Source organism: Stegodyphus dumicola, chromosome 8 (genome assembly GCF_044657685.1).
Source record: "Stegodyphus dumicola isolate Sdum_Otavi_A_Nest chromosome 8, ASM4465768v1".
NCBI lineage: Eukaryota > Metazoa > Arthropoda > Arachnida > Araneae > Eresidae > Stegodyphus > Stegodyphus dumicola.
Genome location: NC_140775.1, coordinates 91061114 through 91087427, shown reverse-complemented (window position 1 = coordinate 91087427; position 26314 = coordinate 91061114). Strand labels below are relative to the sequence as shown.

General features: G+C 35.3%; 1 protein-coding gene across 2 annotated transcripts in view; it reads left to right on the top strand.

The window, feature by feature from the left end:
• The first annotated feature begins 11351 nt into the window (after positions 1-11351).
• LOC118194072 (uncharacterized) overlaps positions 11352-26314 on the top strand; it is a 79969-nt gene continuing 65006 nt past the window's right edge. The window contains exons 1-3 of one of the 2 annotated variants that reach the window (XM_085822120.1): positions 11352-11585; positions 13014-13067; positions 15083-15151. In XM_085822120.1, coding sequence (XP_085678246.1) covers positions 11520-11585; positions 13014-13067; positions 15083-15151 — 189 coding nt within the window. In that variant the 5' untranslated portion in view covers positions 11352-11519. The remainder of the gene's footprint in view (positions 11586-13013; positions 13068-15082; positions 15152-26314) is intronic. The other variant, XM_085822119.1, reaches the window with a different exon arrangement.

Here is a 26314-nt window from a genome sequence, read left to right as displayed (position 1 = left end):
GTGTTTAATGCATCATGTTTAACATCAAATGGAATTTCGTTAAATTCTTTACAACGTAATGGAGGGGTTATTCAAGATGATCTCTTTTCAAGCATGCTTAGATTTAGAAAGTACCCATTCGCATTTACGGCGGATAGTAGAAGAATGTATAGAGTGATTGAAATTAACCCTGAACAGAGATGCTTGCAGCGAATCCTGTGGAAAAAGGAAAATGATGCACCTGTGAAAATCTACGAGCTTAATACTGTGACTTACGGTACAGTTAGTGCGCCATACTTAGCTATGAGAACTCTTAAACAATTGTCGATTGATGAAGGTCCAAAATTTCCATTAGCTGCGCCAGTCTTACTTAAAAATTTTTATATGGATGATGTGGTTAGTGGAGCGGAATCTTTGAGTACAGCTAAGGATCTTAAATCTCAGTTAACTGCAATACTGAAGAGAGCAGGAATGACACTGCACAAGTGGTGCAGTAATCATGCTGAACTTGCGGAAGAAGATCGCTCCTATTCCTTTCCTAATGAAGCAGAATCTACAACACTTGGAGTGTCTTGGAGGTCTAGAAGAGACTGTTTCTGTTTTAGAGTGAAACTCGATAATGACATAGTTGTTACCAAACGACAAATATTGTCCACAATTGCAAGATTGTTTGACCCGATTGGTTTACTAGGGTCAATCATAAGTAAAGCCAAAATATTCCTCCAACGGTTGTGGTTGTTAAAGCTGAATTGGGATGAATCACTACCAAAAAAGGAAGCTGATGAATGGAAGAAGTTCTCTACTGAACTGGAAGTTTTAAGTAAAATAGAAATTGAAAGGTTTATTCTTATTGCAGAAGTAGACTATGTGGAACTTCATGGATTTGCAGATGCGTCTGAGGTAGCATACGGAGCAACCATATATTGCAAGTGCCGTTCGAGAGATGGAGAAGTGAAGACAAGGCTAGTAACGAGTAAATCCAGAGTCTCGCCTATTAAACGAGTTACTATTCCGAGACTGGAGCTATGTGCGGCAGTCCTACTTGCAAGGTTGATGGTTAGAGTAATATCTGCATTAGAGATTCTTGTGAACAAAGTTTATCTGTGGAGTGACTCCATGATCGTGCTTTCATGGATACAAAAGGAGCCTTACCAGTTGAAGACATTTGTTTCAAATCGAGTGGCAACAATTCAAGAGTTGGCTAATGGTCATCAGTGGCATCATGTGTCATCAAAGGAGAATCCGAGTGATCTTATATCCCGAAGTTTGGATCCCAGTAAACTTCTACAAAATGATATGTGGTGGAAAGGCCCTCTGTTACTGAGATACGACGACTACCCAAATAGAGAGATTCCGGTGGAAGTCATTGTGAAGGACTTTCCAGACGAACTTAAAATCCTTAGTGACTCTAATATTTTTCTTAATGTGAAAGCTAACCCTTTCATTGAGGATTTCTTAAATTTAAGTAACAATTACACTAAAATTATTCGTGTTTTAAGTTTTATTTTTAAGTTTGTAAACAACTGCATGAAGAAGGACAAGGTATCGGGTCCTCTTCAGAGCTCAGAATTAAAATTAGCTGAACTTAAACTGATTAAGCTAATTCAAGATAGTGAATTTAAAAAAGAAATCGATGAAGCCTTGAAAAGGAGGGTAAGGTACCTCCAGATAGCAAGGTAAGAAGTGTTTTTCCATTTTTAGATCAATATGGAATTTTAAGAGTTGCAGGCAGATTAGCTAATTGTAAGTTGAATTTTGATAGAAAATTTCCTATAATCATACCAAAGAATCATAAGTTGACTAATCTAATTATTGTGATGTTTCATAAGAAATACATGCATATTGGTCCACAAGGCTTACTGTCTATTGTTAAAGAAGGGTTTTGGCCCTTAAACGGGCGTAACACTTGTAGAAAAATAGTACATGAGTGTGTCGTATGTTTCAAAACAAAACCAGTGCCTTGTCAAGAACTTATGGGTCAACTCCCTCAAGAAAGAGTCAGCCCGAATTTTCCATTCAATTGTGTTGGAGTTGATTTTTTTAGTCCTTATTTTATAAAATACCCACATCAGAGAAAAGGTCGCCTTAACAAGTTGTATGTGTGCATTTTCGTTTGTTTTGTTACCAAAGCTTGTAATCTTGAGTTGGTAACAGACCTGTCTAGTCAAGCATTTATTGCAACCTTGTAAGGATCTTAAGTTTTACTAACGTTTATTTTATTTTAAATCTTTACTATCACTTCTTATTTTCTACTTCCGGCCAGAATTAAAAGCTTTAACTTATTTTTGCAAATTTGTCTTGCGAACGCCAAGTACTTAAGTTGTGGCTTTTTGCCAAGCAAGAGAGAGAGGAAGGAGTTAGTAGAAGCAGGCCGCTTGCCTTAGCAGTTTTACTCGGTTGCTGGTTGCCTTCAAGGCCAGAGGTTTAATCCTCTTGATAATTTTAAACGTATCGTAGTGTTAACAGTTCTCTGTACTACATACGGCCTTTCTGTTAATATACGGTCAATCTTCAAGTAGACCCTTGTTTATTAATCCAAAGTTAGTTTAGTTAGAAATTAGTTAATATATTTATATTCTTACGTTCAGGCCACAAGTGGTTGGTCTCTGTATTCCGAAGTCCGGAAATCATTGTAAAGAGAGAAAAAAAAGGGTTTCGTATACCCTTCCTGTGTGTTTTGTCTACTACCCACATTTATTGAACATAGCTTTAGTAAGCTCCCTGTTCCGAGTCAGGTCATGTAATGTTCCCGAAGCAAGTAAGGAGAAACACTGAACCTCATAGTGGCGCACGACGAAGAAGAATAACCATGGCCGAGTTTCAAGAAGAACCTGTGCTGCCTGCAGAAGCCGCTCAGAATCCAGAAATGCCAGCTGCCGCCCTGGAAGGATTTGGTTACATCGTCCAGACCATGCGCGCAGCGATGAAACCAGAAGCAACATTTAGTGGAAACTCACCGGTAAACAGATTTTTGGAAAAATTGAAGGACCGCTTCATGATGTATCCCGTGCACGAGTTCCAGAATGTCACCTTAGCTACCAGTGCTTTGAGGGGCCAAGCGCTTAATGTGTTCAAATGTATAGGCAGAAGTCTCTTGGATCAAGCGGGAAGTCCCACCTATACTTACGAAAATTTCAAGACTGCTCTAGTAAAAGCCTTCCCTGTCGTAAGGGATCGTGCAAAATTAGAAACGGAAATTTTTAGCATATACCAGAAACGAATTAAAAATCTCTCAAGCTTTATTTTAAGAAAAATTCACGTCTTCAAACTCTTGTATGGAAACCGTCCGGATCCTAAGATAATTCAAGTGGTTTTGCCGAGGTTACTTCCCCAAGTACAAGACTTTATTGAATTAAGGAATCCGACTACACTGGAAAAGTTATTTGAGCTAGCAATCCAGTTTGAAGGTAGAAGAACGGCGGACATTGAAAGAAGACGCCAATATGAGCAACGAAACCAATTTGGTGCGCCAAGACCGCAGCAAAGTCAAGCACACAGATACGGAAGCAAAGCGAATCAGTGGGCAAGGAAACCCGAGTATCCAAAAACAGCCGGCGAACGTCGACAGTTCAATAGCAATCCAGGAAAAAAGTCTGAAGGCCAGTGGAGAAAGAAGGAAAGCATGGAAAGGAAAAAAACAAGATTTAAACTAAAACGGATTTCTGCTGACGGGAGGGTGCGGAAATCCGAAGGCCAAGAAAACCCCTCTTCCTTCAAGTTAAATACAGTAATGGTGAAAAATTTGACTCTTCCAAAGATTGAAGTGTTGGTGAATAACATCCCAGCCACCGCACTCCTGGATACAGGCGCGCAGTGTTCCTGTGTGGCAGAAGATTTTTTTAGGAACTATTTTCGGAAATACTGCATATATAATTCGGATAATACGACAGTGTTAGCTGCGCAGGGAGAAAGATGTAAGTACATAGGTAAATTACCGCTATATATGTTCGTATCAAGGACGAACAAGTAAAAATTATGTTTTTTATAGTAAAGAATCTGCAAGCACATATCATCTTAGGAATAGATTTTCTTTCAGAGGCAGAAGCAACACTGGATTTTAACGAAGCGTCCCTTAAGCTGACGATGAAACCAGTTCGAGACGAGAAAACAGAACCACCAATGTTAAACCTTGACCACCTGCCTAAGGAAGAGCAACAAAAAATCCGACAAGTGGTAAGTGAATTTGCTTCGTTATTTAGTGATATTCCAGGATTTACTCAAGTTACTAACCATAGTATCGACCCCGGAGATTCAGTGCCAGTTCGCCACAAACCATACCGGTATGATAAGAATAAAGGAAAAATTATAGAGTGGCACATTAGAGATATGTTACGTAAAAAGATCATAACGCTCATCTCAAGTAGTTATGCTAGCCCGGTGGTTTTATGTAAGAAAAACAATGACTATCCAGTAACACATCCAAAAAGGTGGCGTTTTGCGATCGACTATCGTAAATTAAACTCCATGACTAAATATCCGGTGTATCCGTTACCTATTATTGAAGAAATTCTAAGGAACATAACGTCTACCAAATACATGACGACTTTAGACTTAACGACTAGTTATTTTCAAATAGGGGTTAGACCGGAAGACGTGCCTAAGACTGCTTTTATAACCAAGTCTGGCACTTATGCATTCCTGCGTATGTCGTTTGGCCTTTCAGGGGAACCGGCAACATTTCAGCAATGTATGGACATTGTGCTAAGGCCTGTTCTTGGAAAGACCACATTTATCTATTTAGACGATATCATTATTAGTAGTGATAATCTGGACCAACATGTACAGGATTTAAGACAGGTGTTTTCATTATTAAATGAGGCCGGTCTAAAAGTTAATGTCGAAAAGTGCAAATTTGCAGCCCCTGAATTAAAATACTTAGGTTACAAAATATCTCAGAAAGGAATTGAGACAGACGAATCAAAAATAATGGCTGTGGAAAAGTATCCGCCGCCAAATACAGCGAAGAAGCTCTCTTCTTTTCTAGGACTTTGTTCATATTATAGGTCTTTTATAAAAGATTTTGCAGCTATTGCTGAACCATTGTTAAAATTAAAAAGGAAAAAGGCAAGAATCTCGTGGACGGCCGTAGCCAATAGTGCTTTCGAAAAATTAAAGCAAGCATTAACGCAAGACCCGGTTTTGAAATTTCCTGAAAAGGATGAAAATTTAGAAATTTCAGCGGATGCTTCGGATTATGCGGTAGGAGCGGTACTTTCGCAAAATAAGCAGCCCGTGGCATTTTTTAGCCGAACTTTAAATCAAACACAAAGAACCTATTCCGCGACCGAGAGAGAGGCACTTGCAGTTCTGTTAGCAGTGCAAAAGTTCCGAGTCTATTTTGGAAAGGCGCCAATAACAGTGTACTCTGATCATGCGGCGGTAACTAGATTGTATTCAGGGAAAAACTTATCCCCAAGGTTAATAAGATGGGCACTCAAGCTACAAGAATATAATCTGGTAATCAAGCATACCCCCGGAAAGGAAAATATAGTAGCAGATGCCCTATCCAGAATTAAAATAGAAGAAGAAGGTAATACCGTAAAGGTGGCAATGCTCACAGCATGTACAATAAATTCCCGAGAAACTGTAATCACCGAACTGGGTAAGGATCCTGAGTTTGGAAGCATTTATGAGTATTTAAAGGATCCTGAAAATTTTAGCCACCAAGATATTGTGGCGATAAGAAATAGGGCGGCTCATTACGAACTAATAGATGGTCTATTATTTTATACAAAAACTACAAATTCCAACAACGAATTTCGACCTGTTATCCCAGCTAGTCTTAGATTAAATATCCTGCAGGAGTTACACGACAGCTCATTAGCTTCTCATGCTGGTATTCGAAAAACTATCCAACGCGTACGCGAGGCAGTCTACTTTCCTGAACTGCAAAAGTTAACAAGGGCGTATATCCAGTCCTGCCCAACATGTCAAGCAGTTAATTATATTATTTTCCGCCCGGCCGGGTTTCTAAATAGTAATAAATCCGAATTTCCAAATGAAATAATTGGCATCGATTTATTGGGCCCTTTCCCAAAAAGTCAGTTAAATAAAAGTCGCTATCTCCTTGTTATGGTTGATCATTTTAGTAAATGGACCGAAATTGTTCCCTTAAAACGAGCCTCCGCGAAATTAGTTACTGATTCTATTTTAAATAAATATATTTTAAAATACGGGGCGCCCCTAAAAGTTATATCGGATAATGGTCCTCAATTTGTAAGTAATATATTTGAAGACATGTGCCAAAAACTGGGCATACGTCATTTAAAAATGGTCCCGTATCGGCCGCAATCAAATATAGCGGAACGGGTCAATAGAAATATAGTGAAAATTATCCGTAGTTATGTTAAACATTTTCATAAAAGCTGGGATAACTATGTCAATGAATTAGCTTTCGCCCTTAGGACCGCAAAACATGATACAACGGGCAAAACTCCTGCTGAGTTATTTTTAGGCAGAAAGATTATAACACCGTTAGATAAATTATTTTATGTACAACAAAGAGCCCCAGAATTTAAAATGGGTGATATAGAAAAATTAATTAAAGAAGCAAAAAAGAACACTGAAGTAGCACAGAGAAAACAAAAACTTTATTACGATTTGAAACGACGGGGAGTAACTTATAAAGTAGGAGATGAAGTATTAAAAATTAAGCATTCACTTTCTTCAGCACCAGAAGATAAAACCGCCAAATTTTTTCCACGATATGAAGGACCATATGTCATAGAAAAAATAACTCAGGCTGTAGTTGTGTTAAAAGCCAGGAATGGTGAAACATGCTCCGCAAACATTGACCAGATAAAACCATACTATGACCGTAATAAAATGCAAATATTTAAAGATCTTTTGCAGGATCCGGCACGGCAGGCACTGCAGGCACAAGCTCCAGAGGTGGAACAACGACAAGCACAAGGGCAAGCCATTGGGAGGCAGGAGCAATTGAAAAGAAAGTTTCCCCGTTGGAAAATTGAAGGTAACAAGAAAAAGAAGCCGTTCCACCGACCAGAAAAGAGAGCGCACGACCACCCCCAGAATGAAGAAGGGAGAAGTAACACGAATGCAAAGAGAGCCAGGAGAAATAACAGCAACTATAACCCGGCTCCCAAACGGAAGATCTACCCATCGGACAGGACTCTACGCAGCAAATGTCGACGAATTGCGGAGGGAACACCAGCGGCGAAGGCAAAGATACAAAGAAAATTTGAACGGCCAGCAACAAGATCCAAACGGGAACGAGAGAGAAGTGTCCCGGTTCCGCCAAGACCAGCTGCCATCAAACGGCCAAGACCACAGGCAGAGGCGAAAAAGAAGGTCTTCAAGTTTGACCGAACTGGAAGGAAAAGAAAGCTCATAGAGGAAGGAACTGAAGGGCGAGCCCGCACAAGAAGGAAGATAAACCAAACGCTAATCTTTGCTACCTTCCAGGACTGGGCAGAAAAAAGAATGTCCGAATATCACAAAGATAAGTAAAATTTTATGTTACTTTGCAACCTTAAGTTAATCTTTCATTCTTACTGTAAGTGGCAGAATTCAAGACGTTTTACCTCACGTGAGGTCTACCTTTATCGTCAAAAAGGCGAGAAATGAGTTGTTACCTATTTTGGTATTATGTTTTTCAATTACTCGCGAGTAAAACTAAAGTTGATGTATAATAGGAATGTGTAAATACTTGAATATTGTAAAAGTTATTGTATAAAATTTTATTTAAAAGATTCTGGCAAGAAAGAAGTTTTAGTCTGAAAGACTTTTGAAATGTAGTATTTCAATGTAGAAGAATTGGCACTTGCTTGGAAAAGAATAGAAGTTAACAATGTACTACTAATGTATGTTTTAAAATGCGTAAAATTAACGGCATCTTAATATGTTCTTATATACAATGTGAACTGTTATTTTAAGCGTTAAGAAATACTGTGATATGTTAAAAGTGAAAGTAATGCCAAAAATTTTTAACTTATTCGTGTGACTGTAAAAAGAGAAAATTATTGTGAATATGTGTTAAAGGTTGAATGAATGTAGTTAGGCTCTCTGACGCTACACTTCAGAGTTAGCCACTTTCAGAATAGTACCTCAGGGTTTAGAGATGAATATAAGGTGTGTTATGAGGTCTTGTTATGTTGAATTTTAACACGTTAGTGTTTTGATTGCAAGCGGTAGTGTTGAACACTTGTACATAAACACATTCGTGTTTGGTGTTTTCTTTTACAACACATGTCAGAGAGCACGGGGAGAGAATTAAATAAAGTCATGAATGAAATAAGAATGTTAAGAGAAACATAAATATTCATGTTACTTGCCATTTCATTGTGTAACATTTCATTAAACTAGTTTTCCTTCGAGATCTCTGGAAGGAACCAGATTTCAACTAGAAACTCCTGTTTAGATGCAGTACAGATGAAAAGTAATTGTCCATGGAGCTGATAATGTAAAAACAAATTTTTTTTTTTTTAAATTTCTAGTTTCTAGTGAGAAATGTTTGTAAAAGATTGGCCTCGCGTTAGATTCTAGAGCTAAAAGTTTCAACAAGGTCGTTTTAGACCTCAGTTTCAAACTAATTAACTCTGGCGGGAAGTATGTAAGGATCTTAAGTTTTACTAACGTTTATTTTATTTTAAATCTTTACTATCACTTCTTATTTTCTACTTCCTGCCAGAATTAAAAGCTTTAACTTATTTATGCAAATTTGTCTTGCGAACGCCAAGTACTTAAGTTGTGGCTTTTTGCCAAGCAAGAGAGAGAGGAAGGAGTTAGTAGTAGCAGGCCGCTTGCCTTAGCAGTTTTACTCGGTTGCTGGTTGCCTTCAAGGCCAGAGGTTTAATCCTCTTGATAATTTTAAACGTATCGTAGTGTTAACAGTTCTCTGGACTACATACGGCCTTTCTGTTAATATACGGTCAATCTTCAAGTAGACCCTTGTTTATTAATCCAAAGTTAGTTTAGTTAGAATTTAGTTAATATTTTTATATTCTTACGTTCAGACCACAAGTGGTTGGTCTCTGTATTCCGAAGTCCGGAAATCATTGTAAAGAGAGAAAAATAAAGGGTTTCGTATACCCTTCCTGTGTGTTTTGTCTACTTCCCACATTTATTGAACATAGCTTTAGTAAGCTCCCTGTTCCGAGTCAGGTCATGTAATGTTCCCGAAGCAAGTAAGGAGAAACACTGAACCTGATAACCTTAAAGCGTTTTTTCAGCAGGAGAGGCAAGTGTGCACGCATATTTTCAGATAACGCAACCAATTTTGTTGGTAGTAACGCAGAATTAAAGAAATTGAATAGGCTAGTCAGCAAACCAGATGATGAATTAGGTAATTATTTATCGAGTGAGAGTATTGATTGGTCGTTCATTCCCCCTAGAGATCCTAATCACGGAAGTCTTTGGGAGGCAGGTGTCAAATCTGTTAAGTTTCATTTGAAACGTGTAGTAGGCAATTTGAAACTAACCTATGAGGAGTTTCTTACAGTAATTGCTCAAATTGAAGGCATTTTGAATTCTAGGCCCTTGCATCCTTTATCATCTGAACCAGAAGATTTTGATATCTTAACACCAGGCCATTTCCTGATAGGCAGACCTATCACGGCTATTGCAGAACCTAATATTTTAAACATTAACGATAATAGATTAAAGAGCTGGCAAAAATTGACTAAAATAGTACAAACAATTTGGAAGTATTGGAGAAATAACTATTTGAGTGCAATGCAAGGAAGAACTAAATGGTTCTTTGAAAAAGACAATGTCAAGGTTGGAACTATGGTAATTTTAAAGACTGATAATGTTCCTGTATGTAACTGGCCTCTTGGCAGAATCGTAGAAATATTCTTAGGTAAAGACAATAAGGTTAGAGTAGTTTCAGTGAAAACGAAAAGAGGTATTTTTTAAAAGATCAATTAATAGTCTTTTACCTATGCCAAATTAAACAAAAAGTATGTTTGTAATTAATTATTGTATTTTCCTATTATAGTAGTTTGATTTTGTTGATTTTATTATTTGATGTTTACAATTATTTACCTGTATTTCGTATTGTCACTCTGTAATTTTTTATTGTAAGATTTAATTTTGAATGATTACATCATGTCAAGGCGGGCGGTATGTTGCGCCTGCGCGCGCATTTCATTACTAGCGTCGGCGCATGCGTCTTGAGCTCTTGGAGTTTGTGACATGAGATTGTGAGCTAAGAGCGGGTGAGAGAATTCGTGGCTTCGAGTGGCCATGAACGATGTAAATTAATGAGAATTAAAGTGAGATATAATACAGTCCATTGTTCCTGAGTTTATTGAATTATAGTGTAGTGCCTGTGCAAAACATATGTATTTAATATAAGTTTAGAAAAGAATTCCGCCATTAAGGGATAAAACATTCGAAAAACGAAATACATTGTATTGTTAAAATTAGAGAATGGTATTACAGCATGATGCGTACGGGTTCCTAATAAGCTCAATGTGCAGCTCCAATGAAAAGTGAATACAATTTATTCTTATCACAACAAATAAAAAAAAAAATGCTGAAATTTCCTCAGAGATATTAGTGCAGTATCGCAATATCTCACAGCAGTTAGATTTTAAACTATTAAAACGTTGAATAGAACTTAATTGAAAACACAGAGAAAGGTAGAGAAAGCTAATCCGATCTCGCCGCGAATTCGATACAGTAAACAACAACAGTTTTCTAAATAGCTTTGTAAGCAACTGAATTGAGATGTTTTCCTTCCGCTTTTATAAGCTTTATAATCAGCACGAGAACATTCTGGTATTTTCTCGATTTTTCTTGATAGCAAAAGAGTACAATTACGAGATATCTATTTATTAAAATGTTAAATGAGCGAGCTCCTGTACTTCAGTATTTCCAGCGTAACTTTCTCTTCAAATAAGTCTCGTGCTGCATTGCACGGGAATATAAAACAATTTTAATTACAAATTCTACTAAAAATACCTAAATAAATACAAAAACCTTAATATATATTCTTTTTTATCTATATCATGAAATTTTGCGGTTCATTGCTGCTAGACTTGATTTTATTTAAACTATTTTTATCCATAAAATTGTGGCATTTAAAATTTGTTATCAAACATCTTATTCTCGTTTTCAAAGTATGCTCTCTATCTGAAATAGATTACAGCTGTCTAAATCCATATTTTTTAAGAGTTTTTTTTATTAATCTTTCGATTTTGAAACCATTTTCAAGGGCTAAACCTGTTTCTTAAATCAGAAGGGAATGTTGACCCAAAGCTCATCTAGTTATACTTGTCAGGAATAAAAATAAAAAATCATATAGATCAGGCAGCTTAACGGACCGGAACTACAAAATGCTCGTCACGTGACCCGTCGTGAACCTTCAATTACAGTGAGAGGTCAGAAATCTAAATTATTGTTCGCGCAAGTGAACCTGCGGATATCTATTCTTTACGGGTTTTTTTGTTTGCGGCGCTAATAGTCAGGCATATATATACGTATATAGAGAGAAAAAGAGAAATACAGCGAGCTGCAGAGTTCTTTAAAGTTTCAATATTTCGTTCTGCAAACACTGCTTATCAAATCCTTTTATCATGATAAAAGTTCATATTTTTTCGGCTATAGTTTTGATTTTTTGTTTTGTTCTTGTGGGTGCTCAGGTGAGGAAACTTTTTTAATATGAAAATTATTTTATTTGTGAATAATATTTAAAAAAAAACCTTGAAATGTACTTTACTTATTATGCTACAGTTTAGTTCTACTCATATTTCGATTCAAATATTTTAAATTCTGGAAACTTTATTAATTCAGATTCTTTTTTCAAAATGAATTGGAAGATTTGAACTTCATAATCTCAAGTAGTATATTATCCAGTATATTATCAAGAACGCTCAAGTCCAGTATATTATCAAGAACGCTGACTAAAGATACTTTCTAAATCGTCTTGCATTTTCCGCCTAGTTTTTAGCAGCAAGATAATGTTATACTTCCCATCTAATAAGACAATTGTAATTGGAGCAAATATTTAAAGAAATTTTGTTGAGAAAAGATAAAGAAAATTTTTTTATTGCTATCCCATAAAGCTAAATTTTATAAGTACTTAAAATTAAAAGCAAAAATAATTAGTTAATTAATAAAGCATTCCAATGTTATTGCTACACACATTTCAATTCCTTAAATTACTTTTTTTTTTTTTTTCTGAATTATTGTCGGTGGCGGCATCATTGCTTTTTGCTCCAAACGAGTGCAACACGTTTCAGTTTAATCAGTCCATTTAAATCAGAAGAGTTCCTTTAGTAGTGAATTGTAATTTATTTTTAAAAGGCATTAAGACACTGAAAGAATGCTAGACTCATTACTTTTACCTAAAAAATAATAAATAAAATAATTAAAAATGAAACTGAAATATATAATATATAAAATGAATCATAATAAAATCTCAGATTCCTTTGTATAGGAAGAAAATAATTTCCTTCTTATCATGAGTTCTGTAATCGAGCCATACCATAATTTTTAAACAGCAATATTCTAGGCCAGGGGTTCCCAAACCTATGCCCGCGGACATCATGGCGCCCGCCGATCGTTTAGGGTGTGCCAGCCGCTGTGCGATCACAATAAAAATGTTTTAGTTTTCAATAAAATTCGATGTGAAAGTTTTCTTATTTTTAATGAAATAGAAATTGCGTCCAACACAGATATCAGCACAAGGCGAAATGCGACCGATCTCTCTTTTTATATACATTTATTATTAACTCTATCCAACTATAAATTCACCTTGAAAAAGCAGATGGTGTCCGCCATCCAACAGATATTCTAGAATGTGTTCTTAGAGAAAAAAAGGTTGGAGACCCCGGTTCTAGACTATAATTACATATTGTTCTTATGTGTATCACTTGCATTAATTTTCAAGAATTAACTTGATCAATTAATCAGAGTTATTTCAGTCCGAACTTAACAATGCTACTACTATATTCAATGAATTTTTTAAAAAGCATTAAATAAAAATACGTAATCAGTGTTTAGTTATGGTCTTTCTAGTCAGTTAGCTTTGATAATTATCTGTATCTTATCTATTTATTTTCTTTTAGAAACCCCCAAGATTATATGCAAAATCGAAATGCGAAAAGAGACTAAAAAACGAGGTAAGAATCTTTCCTAAAATCCTTATTAGAAAAATATGTCTGAAAGTTTATAAAAAAACTGTTAATAGCAAATTTTGATTTAAAAAAAAAAAGAACTTTTTTTAATTGCTATTTAAAATTATAAAAATAAGGACCAGCGAATCAACAGCCATAGCTTCTTCAAGAGCTCTCTTTGTATACTCTCTTTGACAGACTCTTCTTTGGAAAATAAAGATGAAATATGCCTCAACCTTTGTTCCAGCACTTCTAAAAGTTTTAACCTTACTTGTAACCAGTATCTAGCATATTTCAAATGGATAAGAACGATGGAATAGCCTTTTTTCGAATGGATAAGGTCGCTGAAGATCGGTAATTCGGCCAAATACCGGTGGATGAGATTGCTGAATGTGCGTTTCGAAGTTTTTCCCATGTAACGTGAAAATGAGCAAGTTTCCTTTAGAAACTCCTCCACGAAAATCCTCCTTTTCCCTAGGTCCCTATGATGTCTTCTCATACTTGATTAAATGAACAAAGATTTTAAGTGGATGACGGGGAGTGATCGATTGCTTCCTATGTAGCTCTGCATGTTCTCAACAGGATTAAAAGCCAATTGAACAAATTAACAGTATTTTCGTTCAATTATTTGATTCCCAAAACGCTATACGATTAGAGGTTTTCGTATTATCATTGATTTAAAAATAATATCACTTTTTGCACTAGCGGATAGTAGATAAATTTATCAAGGATTTTGATTTGATATCTCTGAATGCGTATATCATGCGTTTATCATAAGTATATCAAGTTGACCAAAAGTAATCCCGATAAGAATAATAAAGTTATGAAATTTATTTAAAACAAACTATAAAGTTAAGTTACACTAACATGTATAAATTGCATTAAGTCATATGTTTTAATTGAATTAAAATTTGCAAGATTTTTTAAATATTTTTGTTTTAAATTAATTGAGGAGGAAAAGAGATATATTAATTTTTGTTAATATACTATAAAGTAAACTGCCCGTTATGTAACGCTTATGTAATGATTAGTTAGTTAACTGATAATTATAAATAAAATAAGAATAATTTGCCCGGGAGGATGCTTTCGCGGAGGAATTTTTAAGGGAATAGATTCTTGTTCATATTGTATTTGAAGATACCACAAAAACAACATGCAGTTCAGTCAGTGAGTATATAAACCGGAATTAACTGCCATTGCTGCTCCATTTTAGCTACTTAACTGCCTAATTCGCAAATATTTGATGTTTATTTCTTGGCATAAGTAGCTGTTCTTTCAAAACTCTCCTTACTCTTCATACAAAATAATTTGAAGAGAACTCTGCAAACTCGAAATCTTCCATGATGTCACTGCCATATAGCATATTTCATATTCTTTATTCCTGTTTAATTGTCTCTTGTTTGAACTTTTAAACAATGAATATAGCAAATGAAATGATAACAGCTTTAATAATTTTGAGCTAATTAAGTCAATTTATAAGGTATTTCTCCCGCCTTCCTAGCATGCCTTCGTGGTGTGGTGGTCTGCACACTGAGCGCTGTAATATTTTATTATTTAAAAAATACCTATATTTATTATTGGAGTGGCAACGCCATATTTGTATCATGTAACCGTTGCTCAGCAACATAAGAAATTGTTAAAAATTGTAATTCTGAAAAGTTTAAGAAAGGGGGGAGTATGTAAAGTACTTCTCCCGCCTTTCTACCATGCCTTCGTGGTGTGGTGGTCTGCACGCTGGGCGCATATTCCAGAGGTCCGAAGTTCGATCCCCGGCGAAGGTGTTGCTGATTTTTTATCTATTCTGCTTCCAAAATTTACATACTCTCTCTACAAATTACAGTAGGTGTGCAGGGTTTATGATTTGAAAACCATTGTCTCGTACATGTTTCTTGTAAATTATGTTTTAGATTTATTGTTTAATATATCATTTAATTAAAAATTAATAGCTGTTTTTGTAATAAATAGACTATAGATTCTTCATTTTATACAAATTTTATTCATATGTATTTTTTTACATTTAGACATTGTTGGAGAAATGTAAAATATGTGTAGAAGAATATACGCTTCCAGAGTTCCCTTCTAAAGAACAAGTAAGTTTTTTTCAGTAGAATAGTTTTTTTTTTTTTTCAGTAGAAATATTCAAGACTAGAGAAGTAAGCATTTTACTTTTCTGATGCATATTTGCTGATGTTCGTTATCTGCAAAAACTTTTTATGCAAACATATTTAAAGTACTTTCGAGAAAAGTTAAAAATTATCTGGTAAATACACTTTTTACAAAATCCGATGAAAGACTGATAATCCAGTGTAAAGCATCCAGTGTTTCAACACATCCAAGAATATGTGACTTCTTTCCCGCATGTTTCTACATAAGATTGCGATACTAGCATTTCATTCAGAAATGTTTGTAAAGGTTTGTAATTACTTCGCGTTCTTCTGTCATTTTTATAGAGTCTTTCGTTCAGAATTCTGCATATAAAAATTTGCTGTTTTTATTTATTTAGAATGTTTTTAAAATTTGATAAAAATATTGAAAAGGGAATAAAACATAACTATTTGAATTTTACGATTCACAAGACATTGGGCGACATTAATCTAACCTGTGGATCAATAGTTTATTCAAAAACTTTAAATGTAAATATAGGAATTCCTTTGCGAAAAATTGATTAAATTGCAAAGTCAAGGGTTTTCGAGCTCAGTTCTAAAGCAGTAAAGTTCAGTTTTCATGGCTGCTTTTGCTTATTAACAAGTAAACAACACTATGTTATAAAAGCTTGATGAAAATTATGACCAAATGCCATGACTATAAAATTCTATCGAAGAAGGTGAAAATATCTACAATCCAATAACTAATCACTTCTTAAAAACAGCTAAAAGTCTTCCCCTGAAAATTCTATAAAACAATTATTCGAAAAAAGGCGTTATACAGTGTTAGTCTAATTTGGGGACATAATGCAATTTTATTCCAATAATTCCGCTTATTTGATAATTTGGCATTACTAAAATCCTAAATATACTGGGTTATCGGACTTATACTGCAATACTAAAAAAGTGCCCATATCGTGACCTTTTTTAATATCATACATATATTACATAGGTAAAGAAAAACCTTTCTAAGTAAAGTTAATATGACATTTAATGCCAAAATAACACACTATCCTACTGTGTGATGACATCTTTTCTGAGCACAAAAGCTTTAGAGTTTTATCCTATGTTTCTGAAGACACTGGATCCTGTTTTACGAGCAGATTTCAGATTACAGACTTTTTAATAAAATGCAGAGGATTATGCATGAGAATAAACGATTTTTTTGCTGTATAAGCCTTTGTTGACGCGACGTGACAGCAAAACTGAGTGGAGAAATAAATGTTATTTTTTGTTTAATTTAAACAAAAATACAAAGCTATTAAAGCACTATACAGGATATTAAAGGACTATAGGGTGTAGGATAGCGTAAATTGTTGACAAAGATAGTATCGGAGTATCAGCAGATTAATTAGCAAGACAAATTTTTATTTTCTTAATTAACTAATATATTCTAAATGATGAACACTTACGGGAGCACTCATAGACTGAACTCTTTTAGTTATGATAAAGGCCTGATGGCCATGGCTTCGGAAAGAGTTTTCTAAAAGGAACTGGTTCGTATTTGATTTGCACATAAGAAAAACATGAAATTCCATATAGCCATCTCGAGTGGAAATGGAAACCAAAGCGAGCTAATAATTAAGACACAATAACACGCCAAATAAATACCAATTCAGAAGTCAAACAACAAAAATCAGCGTTAATTTACAAAATTTTCACAGGACTAGTTTCGATGGTTTTACCGAACCATCATCTTCAGCTGCAAAACCGCAAATGAACAAGATAGGAAATAATGTTTAGATAAGATAAGAAAGCCTGGACAAGAATAAGCAAGTGGCGCCATCTGTTGGCGAAACCAGAACTAAAACATAATTTCTCTAAAAGCCGAAGGCAAATTTGGATTGGAATTAGGATCGTTAACTAGAACAGAAAGATTTTTATGAATGTGAAATGCCTCTAGAAAATCCAGTTCTCCAATGAAAGATGTTTTTTGAATAATTTTGGCAGCAGAAAAATTGAAAGTGTGATTTTCGGACCAACAATGTTGAGCAACAGAAGACTTCTGTGTTTCCTTTTTTCTAACATATGCCTCATGTTCTTTGACGCGAAATTTTAAGGCTCTCTTAGTTTGGCCAATGTAAATTAAACCGCACTGGCAAGGAATCCTATAAATACCCCAGGAATTCATATCCGGAATGGGATCCTTGAGTATCGAAGTTGGAATTTTATTGATGGGAGAGTAAACAACCCGAAAGTTAAATTTCTGCAAATTATGTGCAACTTTATAGCTAATTGATGGAAAGAAGGGAATGACAACAGAATTTTTATAATCTTATAAAATAAGAGTGTGGCTTTTAGTGTGTTGAGATGAGAATTTTTTAACTGCTTGATTAATAATGTTGGGTGAAAAGCCCCTGTCAATAGCTATTGCTTTTAAATAATTTAGTTCTTCATCAAGGGCTAGTTTGGAGGAGCAAACTTGAAGAGCACGGAAAACATAAAAATAAAATGAAGCTAACTTTTGTTTAGTCGGATGACATGATTTAAAGTGTGGTGGAAGGCAAACCGATGAAGGTTTACGGTAAACTGTAGTACTGAAGTTGGATGTGTTACGTGTGACCAGAATGTCGAGAAACGGAAGAGAATTGCAAGTCTCAAGTTCAAAAGTGAACTGAATAGCAGGATCAATAGAATTCATTGTTGAAAGAACTCTATTTAAATCATCTTTATTACCTTCAAACAGGGTAAAAGTATCGTCTACGTAGCGGAACCATGCCGGGAAGTTTAAAGTTTCAAACAATTTTGATTCATAATAATGCATGTAGATATCAGCCAGGATGGGACTGAGGGGGCTTCCCATGGCTAATCCCTCAGTTTGCTTGTAATATTTATTTTGGAAACAAAATGTGTTTGTTTCAAACAGAGTTGAGTGAGAGAAATTAGCTCATCAATTTCTATGCAAGAGAAATGAAATTCGCGAAGTCTAGTTTCTAGACATCTTAAAAGCGAGCTAGCATTTGAACACTTTAGATATTCAGCCACTGATTTGACCAATTGTGTTCGATGTCTAAAGTTGCGGAGTTTTTATCTTTTGCACTCTATCATATTTTTGGTGATTGAAGAGGCTAACTGCACGATGTTTTCTTCATGAATAATGCAATTAAAAACCATTTTCTCTTAGAAATTTCTTCACGCTGAGGCTTTGGTTTGGTGCATTTAATTATGGCAAAGCACTCGAGGGCTCTGTGCCTAAGGGGAATGCCTTCTTGGAATTGGCTCTATACGCTTTACAAGAGGAAAAAAGCCCATGCAGTCAGACCGTTCGCCAAGATTCGAACTCCGAACCAAATTAACAGTGTTTAGCAATTTTACCGTTCAGCCGTTGGCTGAATTGCTAAACACTGTTACAATTGCTAAACACTGTATGTGTACTATTAGGCCCTTGAATACAAGGGCAGTAAGGCTTACTGCCCTTGTATTCTTCGTCATAAAAACAGTGCTTCAGAAGCAAACTTTGAACATATGTTGAAAACAATTCTTGAAACATTATATTTTTTGACTGACTTCTTCACTCTTAAATCTAAAAGCATTCAAGTATCGCGAGTCCTGTCTCCAGTCCAAAAGGAAATTTTTATGTGCGGGTTTTTTGAAATGATAAAAAACTAGAATATAAAAGTATTAGTCATTTGTATCACTATACCTTAAGCATTTTTTAATAGTTTAGAAACGAGGATAAAATGTATAGCTGCATACTCATACAAACTCTAGGCAAAGCCAATGCCTTTTGAATAATTTTTCTGCCTTTTTTACTGTTTTACCGGTAAAAAAAAAAGACACGTATCATTTTTTCTCCTGTACGGAAAAAGTTGCAGATCTCAGCAGATAACAGACTAGAGGTTCAAATTTCAATATTAGCATTTTTAGGAGCATGTGAAAGCTGTGTTTATAGTTTAAATCATTATCTTACAGTTAATCATTTCTACAAATCAGGTCTCCATGTAATGATGATTGAATTTATTTGACTCCAAATAAAGAGACTGTGGTAAGAGAATAATTTATTTATTCTTGAGGTTGAATAGATCTGTCCTACAGTAGGCATCGCACACTTGACATTGAAAATAAAGGCGATAACATAATTAAAAATGTAGCAGCAATACTTCATTCGCTCAATAGCCAGACATCACCTTCAGTAGCCCAATTCCCAAAGATCAAATACCAGGACATTAAATATTTTTACAGTCTTTAAGTTGCTCCCATTTTGCCAAGCTGGCAATTACATTTACTTAAATATTCTGTTGCAATCCATATCTACTCCTTTCACATCACTCTCAAATAGAATCAGCCCACCAGCGGCCGAGCGGTAAAGTCGCTGAACACTGGTAGTTCGGTCCGAGGTTCAAATCCCGCGAACGGGCTGGCTGCATGGGTGTTTTCGTGGTTTTCCCCATGTGTAACGTGTATACGAGCCAGTTTCCCTTAGAAAGTCCTCCACGAAGGCATCCCTGCCCTTAGGCAGATAGCCCTCGAGGCTTTGCCGTAATTAAATAACCTAACCTAACCGCAAAAAGAATCAGTTAAAATGAGTATTCCAATACGTGGTAACCCTGAAAGTTGCACTAATGTAACGTTGCAAATTTCTTGGCTTCTTAATTACTATTTCTGATGATACAACAAATCTCAGTAGATAACAGACTAGATGTTCAAATTTTAATATTAGCATTTTTAGGAGCACGTGAAATCTGTGTTTATAGTTTAAACCATTATTGCATTCATATTTGTGCTTAATAATTCCAAACTTTTTATAATTTAAACCTTCATCTTTTCTTTAAAAAAAAAAAAACTGTGGAAAATAAGAAATACGCATTACTTTTTTTTCCTCCTTCAAACATATGTTGATTTTTTTAAGTTCACGAAGGGTTTGTAAATCTTTAAAAATCTAGAGAGTGTTCAGTAAAATTTGTAGGATGGTAATCGAAGAATCTGAATTCTTTATATTGTGGAATCTCAATCGTAGGTCTGAACAGAGAGACATAGTTAAGAATCGGACCCAAAATCATCTTGTAAGCGAACCTTTATTATCCTACAGAGACACTTTAGATTTTTAAGAATTTCGATCAATTAAGAATTAGTTTGATTATGGCAAAGCACTTGAGGGTTATTTGCTTTTAAGGTAAGGGATGCCTTCTTGGAGGACTTTCCTCCTAAGGGAAAATCGTTCGTATGCACATTACACAAAAAGAAAACTGCGAAAACATGCATGCAGCTAGCCCGTTCGCCAGGATTCGAAACCCGGACCGAACTACCAGAGCTCAGCAATTTTAACGCTCGGCCACTGGTGGGCCGATCAATTAAGGACAGAATCAGTTTTTTTTTAAAACTCAAAACCGCTAAGCAATCTATGGAAAGCATGTGACAGAGTCGGTGTCAGAGTCGAGCGACTGAATTTAGGGGCAGCATTTTTTTTTAAATTTAAGCAGGCACCCAGTGGCAAAAACGTCTAGTGCCGACCCTGGGCAAAAGTAAGTTCACATTCGAAAAAGATGACTTGCTAATTACAATATATAATCCAAAATACATTTTGATGTTATAAATTTCTGTAACTTAATCTCTCCATTTTTCGAGCCCTATATTTTATTACGTTATAATATACTAGAGCGTGTATCATCCATTCGCCTAGGTAAGTGTTGCTCTTCTATGCGGTATAAGATCGTTTAATTTATTTTTAGGCTCAAAACTGCACATTGCTTAGTTAAAGTTTAGATTTAAAAGCATTTATGCCCTTCATAATATTTTACCGTTTCATTTTATTTGTTAATATTCAGAATTAATGCGATTTATAGTGTTAAATATTCATGTCATTTATAATACGCTTTACTAATAATTTTAATGAATATTTGCCTCATTATTGTAATTAGTAAACTCCGCATATGACGTGCCTGATTATAAAATAATCTCTTGCGTCGTGCCGTCCTAATAATAAACTTTTATTGCACATTTCACCTGACTTTCTTAGATTTATAAACCGTTTGAATATTGAGTTAGTGAATTAATGCACTCATTCAGATGCATTCTAAAGTTTCGCAATATCCCGTAGGAAAATACCTGTAATTCAGATTCTTTTACATCATCTCTGAAATATAGTTGAAGGTTGGTGATACTCAATAATTAATGTATGTGGGATAACCATTTACTGAAGTTGACTTGTTTCAGCATTTTCTGTCTTAGAGGAATTGTGTGTGTGTGGGGGGGTCGCTTTAGGTTCATACACGTGGCGAAAAAGACAAAATTAGACTTCAGAGAATATTTATAACCAAAATAGCAAAAGATAGCATGAGGCTGTTATCAATAATTATAAAATTTCTGAATATCAGTTTCACTCTGATTAATGAGGTAAAATTACGGTAAGTTTCGAAATTGTAATTTTCCATGCACAAAGCACATGTCATCACTAGTAACCCATGTGCGGTAAGATTTTTCAAATGACCAGCCTCTGAATTATGCAAGTTTTGCCTATATAGGCATATTCAAGATCTAAAAAGTTTAAATAGAAAGCTTGGGTATAACCAGCTCTAACATTATCTGAAATTAAATCGTTTTATCTAACCACCGCATTCAAAACATGCCATAAAAACGATAAAATATGCTTACTATAATAATGCCGTATAAATAGCTATCTCAATAATAAATTAATTATATTTATAATTACCATCTTTATTCAAACGAAAAATATTCTACTTTTTACAAATTACCGATATTGGATAACATTCAGCAAAACAACATGGACGCTACTCAGCTTCAATTAACGGGTAGTATATTTCCTCTTGTCGACGTCTGAATAGTGGTAATTCAACTTAGATTGGGCTCAAACCAACGCTAGCGGACTTGGTTTGAGCCCAATCTAGTGTTTGTGCGTGATTATGGCAAAGCCTCGAGGGCTATCTGCCTAAGGGAAGGGATGCCTTCGTGGAGGACTTTCTCCACGAAGGGAAACTGGCTCGTATACACGTTACACATGGAGAAAACCAAGAAAACTCCCATGGACCCATCCCGTTCTCGGGATTCGAACTTCGAACCGAACTACCAGTGTTCAGCGACTTTACCGCTCGGCCACTGGTGGGCTCTGAGCCCAATCTAGGTTTTCGCATGTGTAACGTTAATACGAGACAGTTTACCTCAAAAAGTCCTCCACGAAGGCATCTCTCCTGTTAAACAGATAGCCCACGTGGCTTTGCCGTATTCAGATAACTTAGCCATTCTCTTTTGTCCTTCTTAGGTTACAATTTTTTTTTAAATAACCTTCACAAGTAAAATATTAGATGAGTGCAAAAGTTCTGCCCGTTTTTTGGAAGCTCAAATTACAAACAGATTTGACATCATACATGAGACTGTTATAAATTATCGTAATTTCGATCAGTAAAACGTGTAAGCAAATAACACACAAAGGCGGCGTTCTTGTAAGAACAAAGAATTCGAAAAAACTTCCAGGTGGTTTATAATGGAAAATGATAGATTGTCGCAGATCACACTGTGAATCTCTGAAACTGGACGCTTCTCTGTTGCATCGGTGAATTTCTTTAAGGCAGAAAAGGAAATTTTTATTCTTCTTAGGCCGGAACTTCCATACTTCCATTTGACATAATTGCAAGCTCCTTCGGTAACTGGTTCCTCTATCCCCCCCATCAGATTGACGGTAATGGTTATCGCATTTATTAGTATATGTGTGTCTTGGGTGTATGTGCGTGTGTAAGATATAAAATATAAAAATAAACTTACAAATTAAATTAACAATAGCCCCGTTTTTCTTCATTTTAACTTGTTTACCTCCCTTCTATTCTAAAAGTATAAATTGTTTGTAATAAGTTTAATGGATCGCGCCTATTCAAAATTAATATGTTTTATGCTTACTCATTTAACCTTCGATGCGGACAGCTAGTATCCACTCGTACATCAAGACACCATCTGACTCTGCTATGCTTTTCCTGAAGGCGCACTTACTTTTCCATTTCTTACTTCGCGTTGCTGCGATTAACACGGATAGATTGTCCCTCCGCTTCATCCATTGTCTAAAGATGTGCTAAGATACACAAAGCTGTGGGGTGCATATATCGCACTCATAATGATATGATATCAAGAATATGTATCTCAAGAATGTCCAGTAATGTCTTCTTGTCTTCGGTCTCATCTGTAAGTTTGTCTTCTCCGCTATGCATCTATGATGCTACCAGTTTTTGCTAACATTCAGTGATACATCAGTATACGTCAATAATCGTTCCAGATTCTTAGACGCAAACCAAACGAACTTTTTCGATAAAAAATGCTTAATTCTTTCTTTTACAAAATCCTGTTGTTGTTATTATAACACTCTTTAATACTAAAATAAGTGGGATGTCTCCAAAGTTCCAGTAGTTCAACTCTAGTTTAATTCCTAGAACTCATAAGCAATGCTATGGGCCAGAGACAAGTCTTGGCATGTGTATGCATTTATCGTGTGCAATACTGTTTAGTCCGATTTAGTTGTTTGACTGATGCAAGCGGATTTTCGCACCGCCAATTTTTGCAGTCGAGGAAGATGAAGAGCCATTATTTTCTTTTCGTAGGAAGAAGCTGAAAACTTATGATGTTGTTCAGTCTCTTTAAGGAGTATTCTGTCCCGACAACTGTTTGCACATTCGGGGAATAAAAAAAACTGTTATAAGGCTTTTGAGAGCTTACCCACGCCATAAGGAGAGAGTGAGGAGACACCGAAAAAGTTATTTGAGGGTGATTTAAAAAAAAAATAATTTTTCGTTGGGATTAGTGTATTCAATTAAATTGGAACTACGTTGCAAAACTTCGTAATATTGACGAAAATTCACAAAGCAAAGAATTATATCAAAATTTCTAGAACTTTGGCAACATCCTACGTACAAATGCTGTGAGTGAAATATATGTACATAAAAGAAGCAATGTATATGTTATTGTTGGTGCGTACGGGCTCATAATGGATTGATTGCACCCAGAGCCAATAATAGCTTGATAACATTTATTTACCCAAAAGAAACACAGCTCTGGAACTTTTCACAAAAGTACCCCTACAGCTCTTCCCAGTATAACAACTTTTCAGAGCAAACTTAATAGTTATCGCTTCAAACTACTAATAACGTTAAATATAACGCAACGTAAAGCGCTTCTAAAAGACGAAGCTCTCACGAAGATCTCGCAGTACTCTAAAGTAAAAACTGAGAACTTATGCTCTCTCCGGTCTTATACAGTTTTCCCCGTCTACCCAAAAATTTCTAGCATCTTCCATTTCTCAAAATTACTGGAAAGCTTACATGGTTAAAGTTACATATAATAGCGGGATACGTTTCAAGTTACATATAGGGATCAATTAGAGTTATTCAATTACAGTATGACAATGTTGCCAAATAGTAGCCAAGGTTGACTTGATTTTGACCTTTTGATAATATCTCGCCAAATTTGGTGACAAAAATTAATCCCTGAAACCACTGTAGAAGCAATCTGTAGAAGGTGTAGAAGCAATCAGAAAAAAGTAAAACATCCTTTCTTCTGATTGCTTCTACAGCATTCAAATCAGCTGAAAAGGCTCTTTACGTTTCTCCTCTTTCTAGCATTCGAAGATGCTAGCAGTTTCAATCATCACTTTTCCAATAAAGGAAATATGCTTCATCTCGCTTTTGTGTCCGTATCACTTTTCCAATAAAGGAATGTTACTACTGAATATTATCGCCATATATTACTTATAAAGCTATAATATAGCAGATATGAAAAATGTATTGCAACACTTAACACTCTATAAGGAAATCTAAAAATATTCTGCTGCCAAAAACTTTGTGATTTTGCTGTTGATTTTTTTTTTTTTTTTTTTTTTTTTTTTTTTTTTTTGGTAAATGCGAAGAAGGAGTTGTTTTATAAATAAAGTTAAAAAGACCAAAAAAAAGTTGTTCAGTGATCTTATTAAGGTAACTGAACACTAATATAATGAACTTGAGGGAAAATTTAAAATAAAAATAGTTGTCAACAAAAAAAAAAAAAAAAAAAAAAAAGCGTTCCTCAACGTCCGTTAAGCTTGTATAATTATCATTTTCTGTGATATGGAAGAATAGAATAATAATAAAAACTAGTTAATAAAAATGAGTCAAAAACATATTAAAGCTCAAACAGAACATTAAAAAACCTTTAACAAAACCCCTCTGTTGACAGGTCAGAATCTGAATTCTTTCGGTTTTTCCCCTTTCCATTCTCTTTGTAATGTAATCTTTAATTATAACTCTAACAACTAAAAACTGCAAGTAAGCTTGATACTTATATTACATTCCATATTTTTGCTTTCCTACCTTAACGTAAGTTTAGTTCTTCAGTAGAATAGATTGTAATCTAATTCGTATATCCCCTCTTTTCTCTCTCATGGTGCGGCCGAGCGGTAAAGTCGCTGAACACTGGTAGTTCGGTCCGAGGTTCGAATTCCGTGAACGGGCTAGCTGCATGGGTGTTTTCGTGGTTTTCCTCATGTGTAACGTATATACGAGCCAGTTTCCCTTAGAAAGTCCTCCACGAAGGCATCCCTCCCCTTAGGCAGATAGCCCTCGAGGCTTTGCTATAATCACACACACACACACACCATCTCGTGGCGATACCGGCGCGTTTAACTGTTCAAATTTCGAAGTGCAGCACCCCTCATCAGAAGGTTCTTTTAGCTTCGTTTCCGTCTCCGATGAGAAACAAATGTTTAGGAGTACTTGGTTTCTGAAACAAAGCATTTTCAACGCATCACTCAGAGCGCAACATATGTACAACGGCACATTATTAGATGACAGAACACTTGGAATTCTTCAATTTGGCGCACATTAGGAAATAGTAATAATTAGGTTTCCTCTCACTTCTTTTTCACCTTCTTTATCTGGTTCATGCCGATGATTTTTTTTTTTATATATATAATCTGAGCATTAAATTTTTCCGAAGCTCTTTTTTTTATTTGGCTCTCAAATAGTTTCGTACAAAATGAAATGAAATATTTACATTGGAACCGGATTGCCTTTTTTTCTGTTTGCCATTCCTTCTCGTCCCTAGTTTGAATCAACTGATGTCTGAAATGATAGCGGCGTGAGGATAGCTGCGGAATTGTTTTGGAATTGTTACTCAATTTGTTTTTTCTTAACGTTCTTA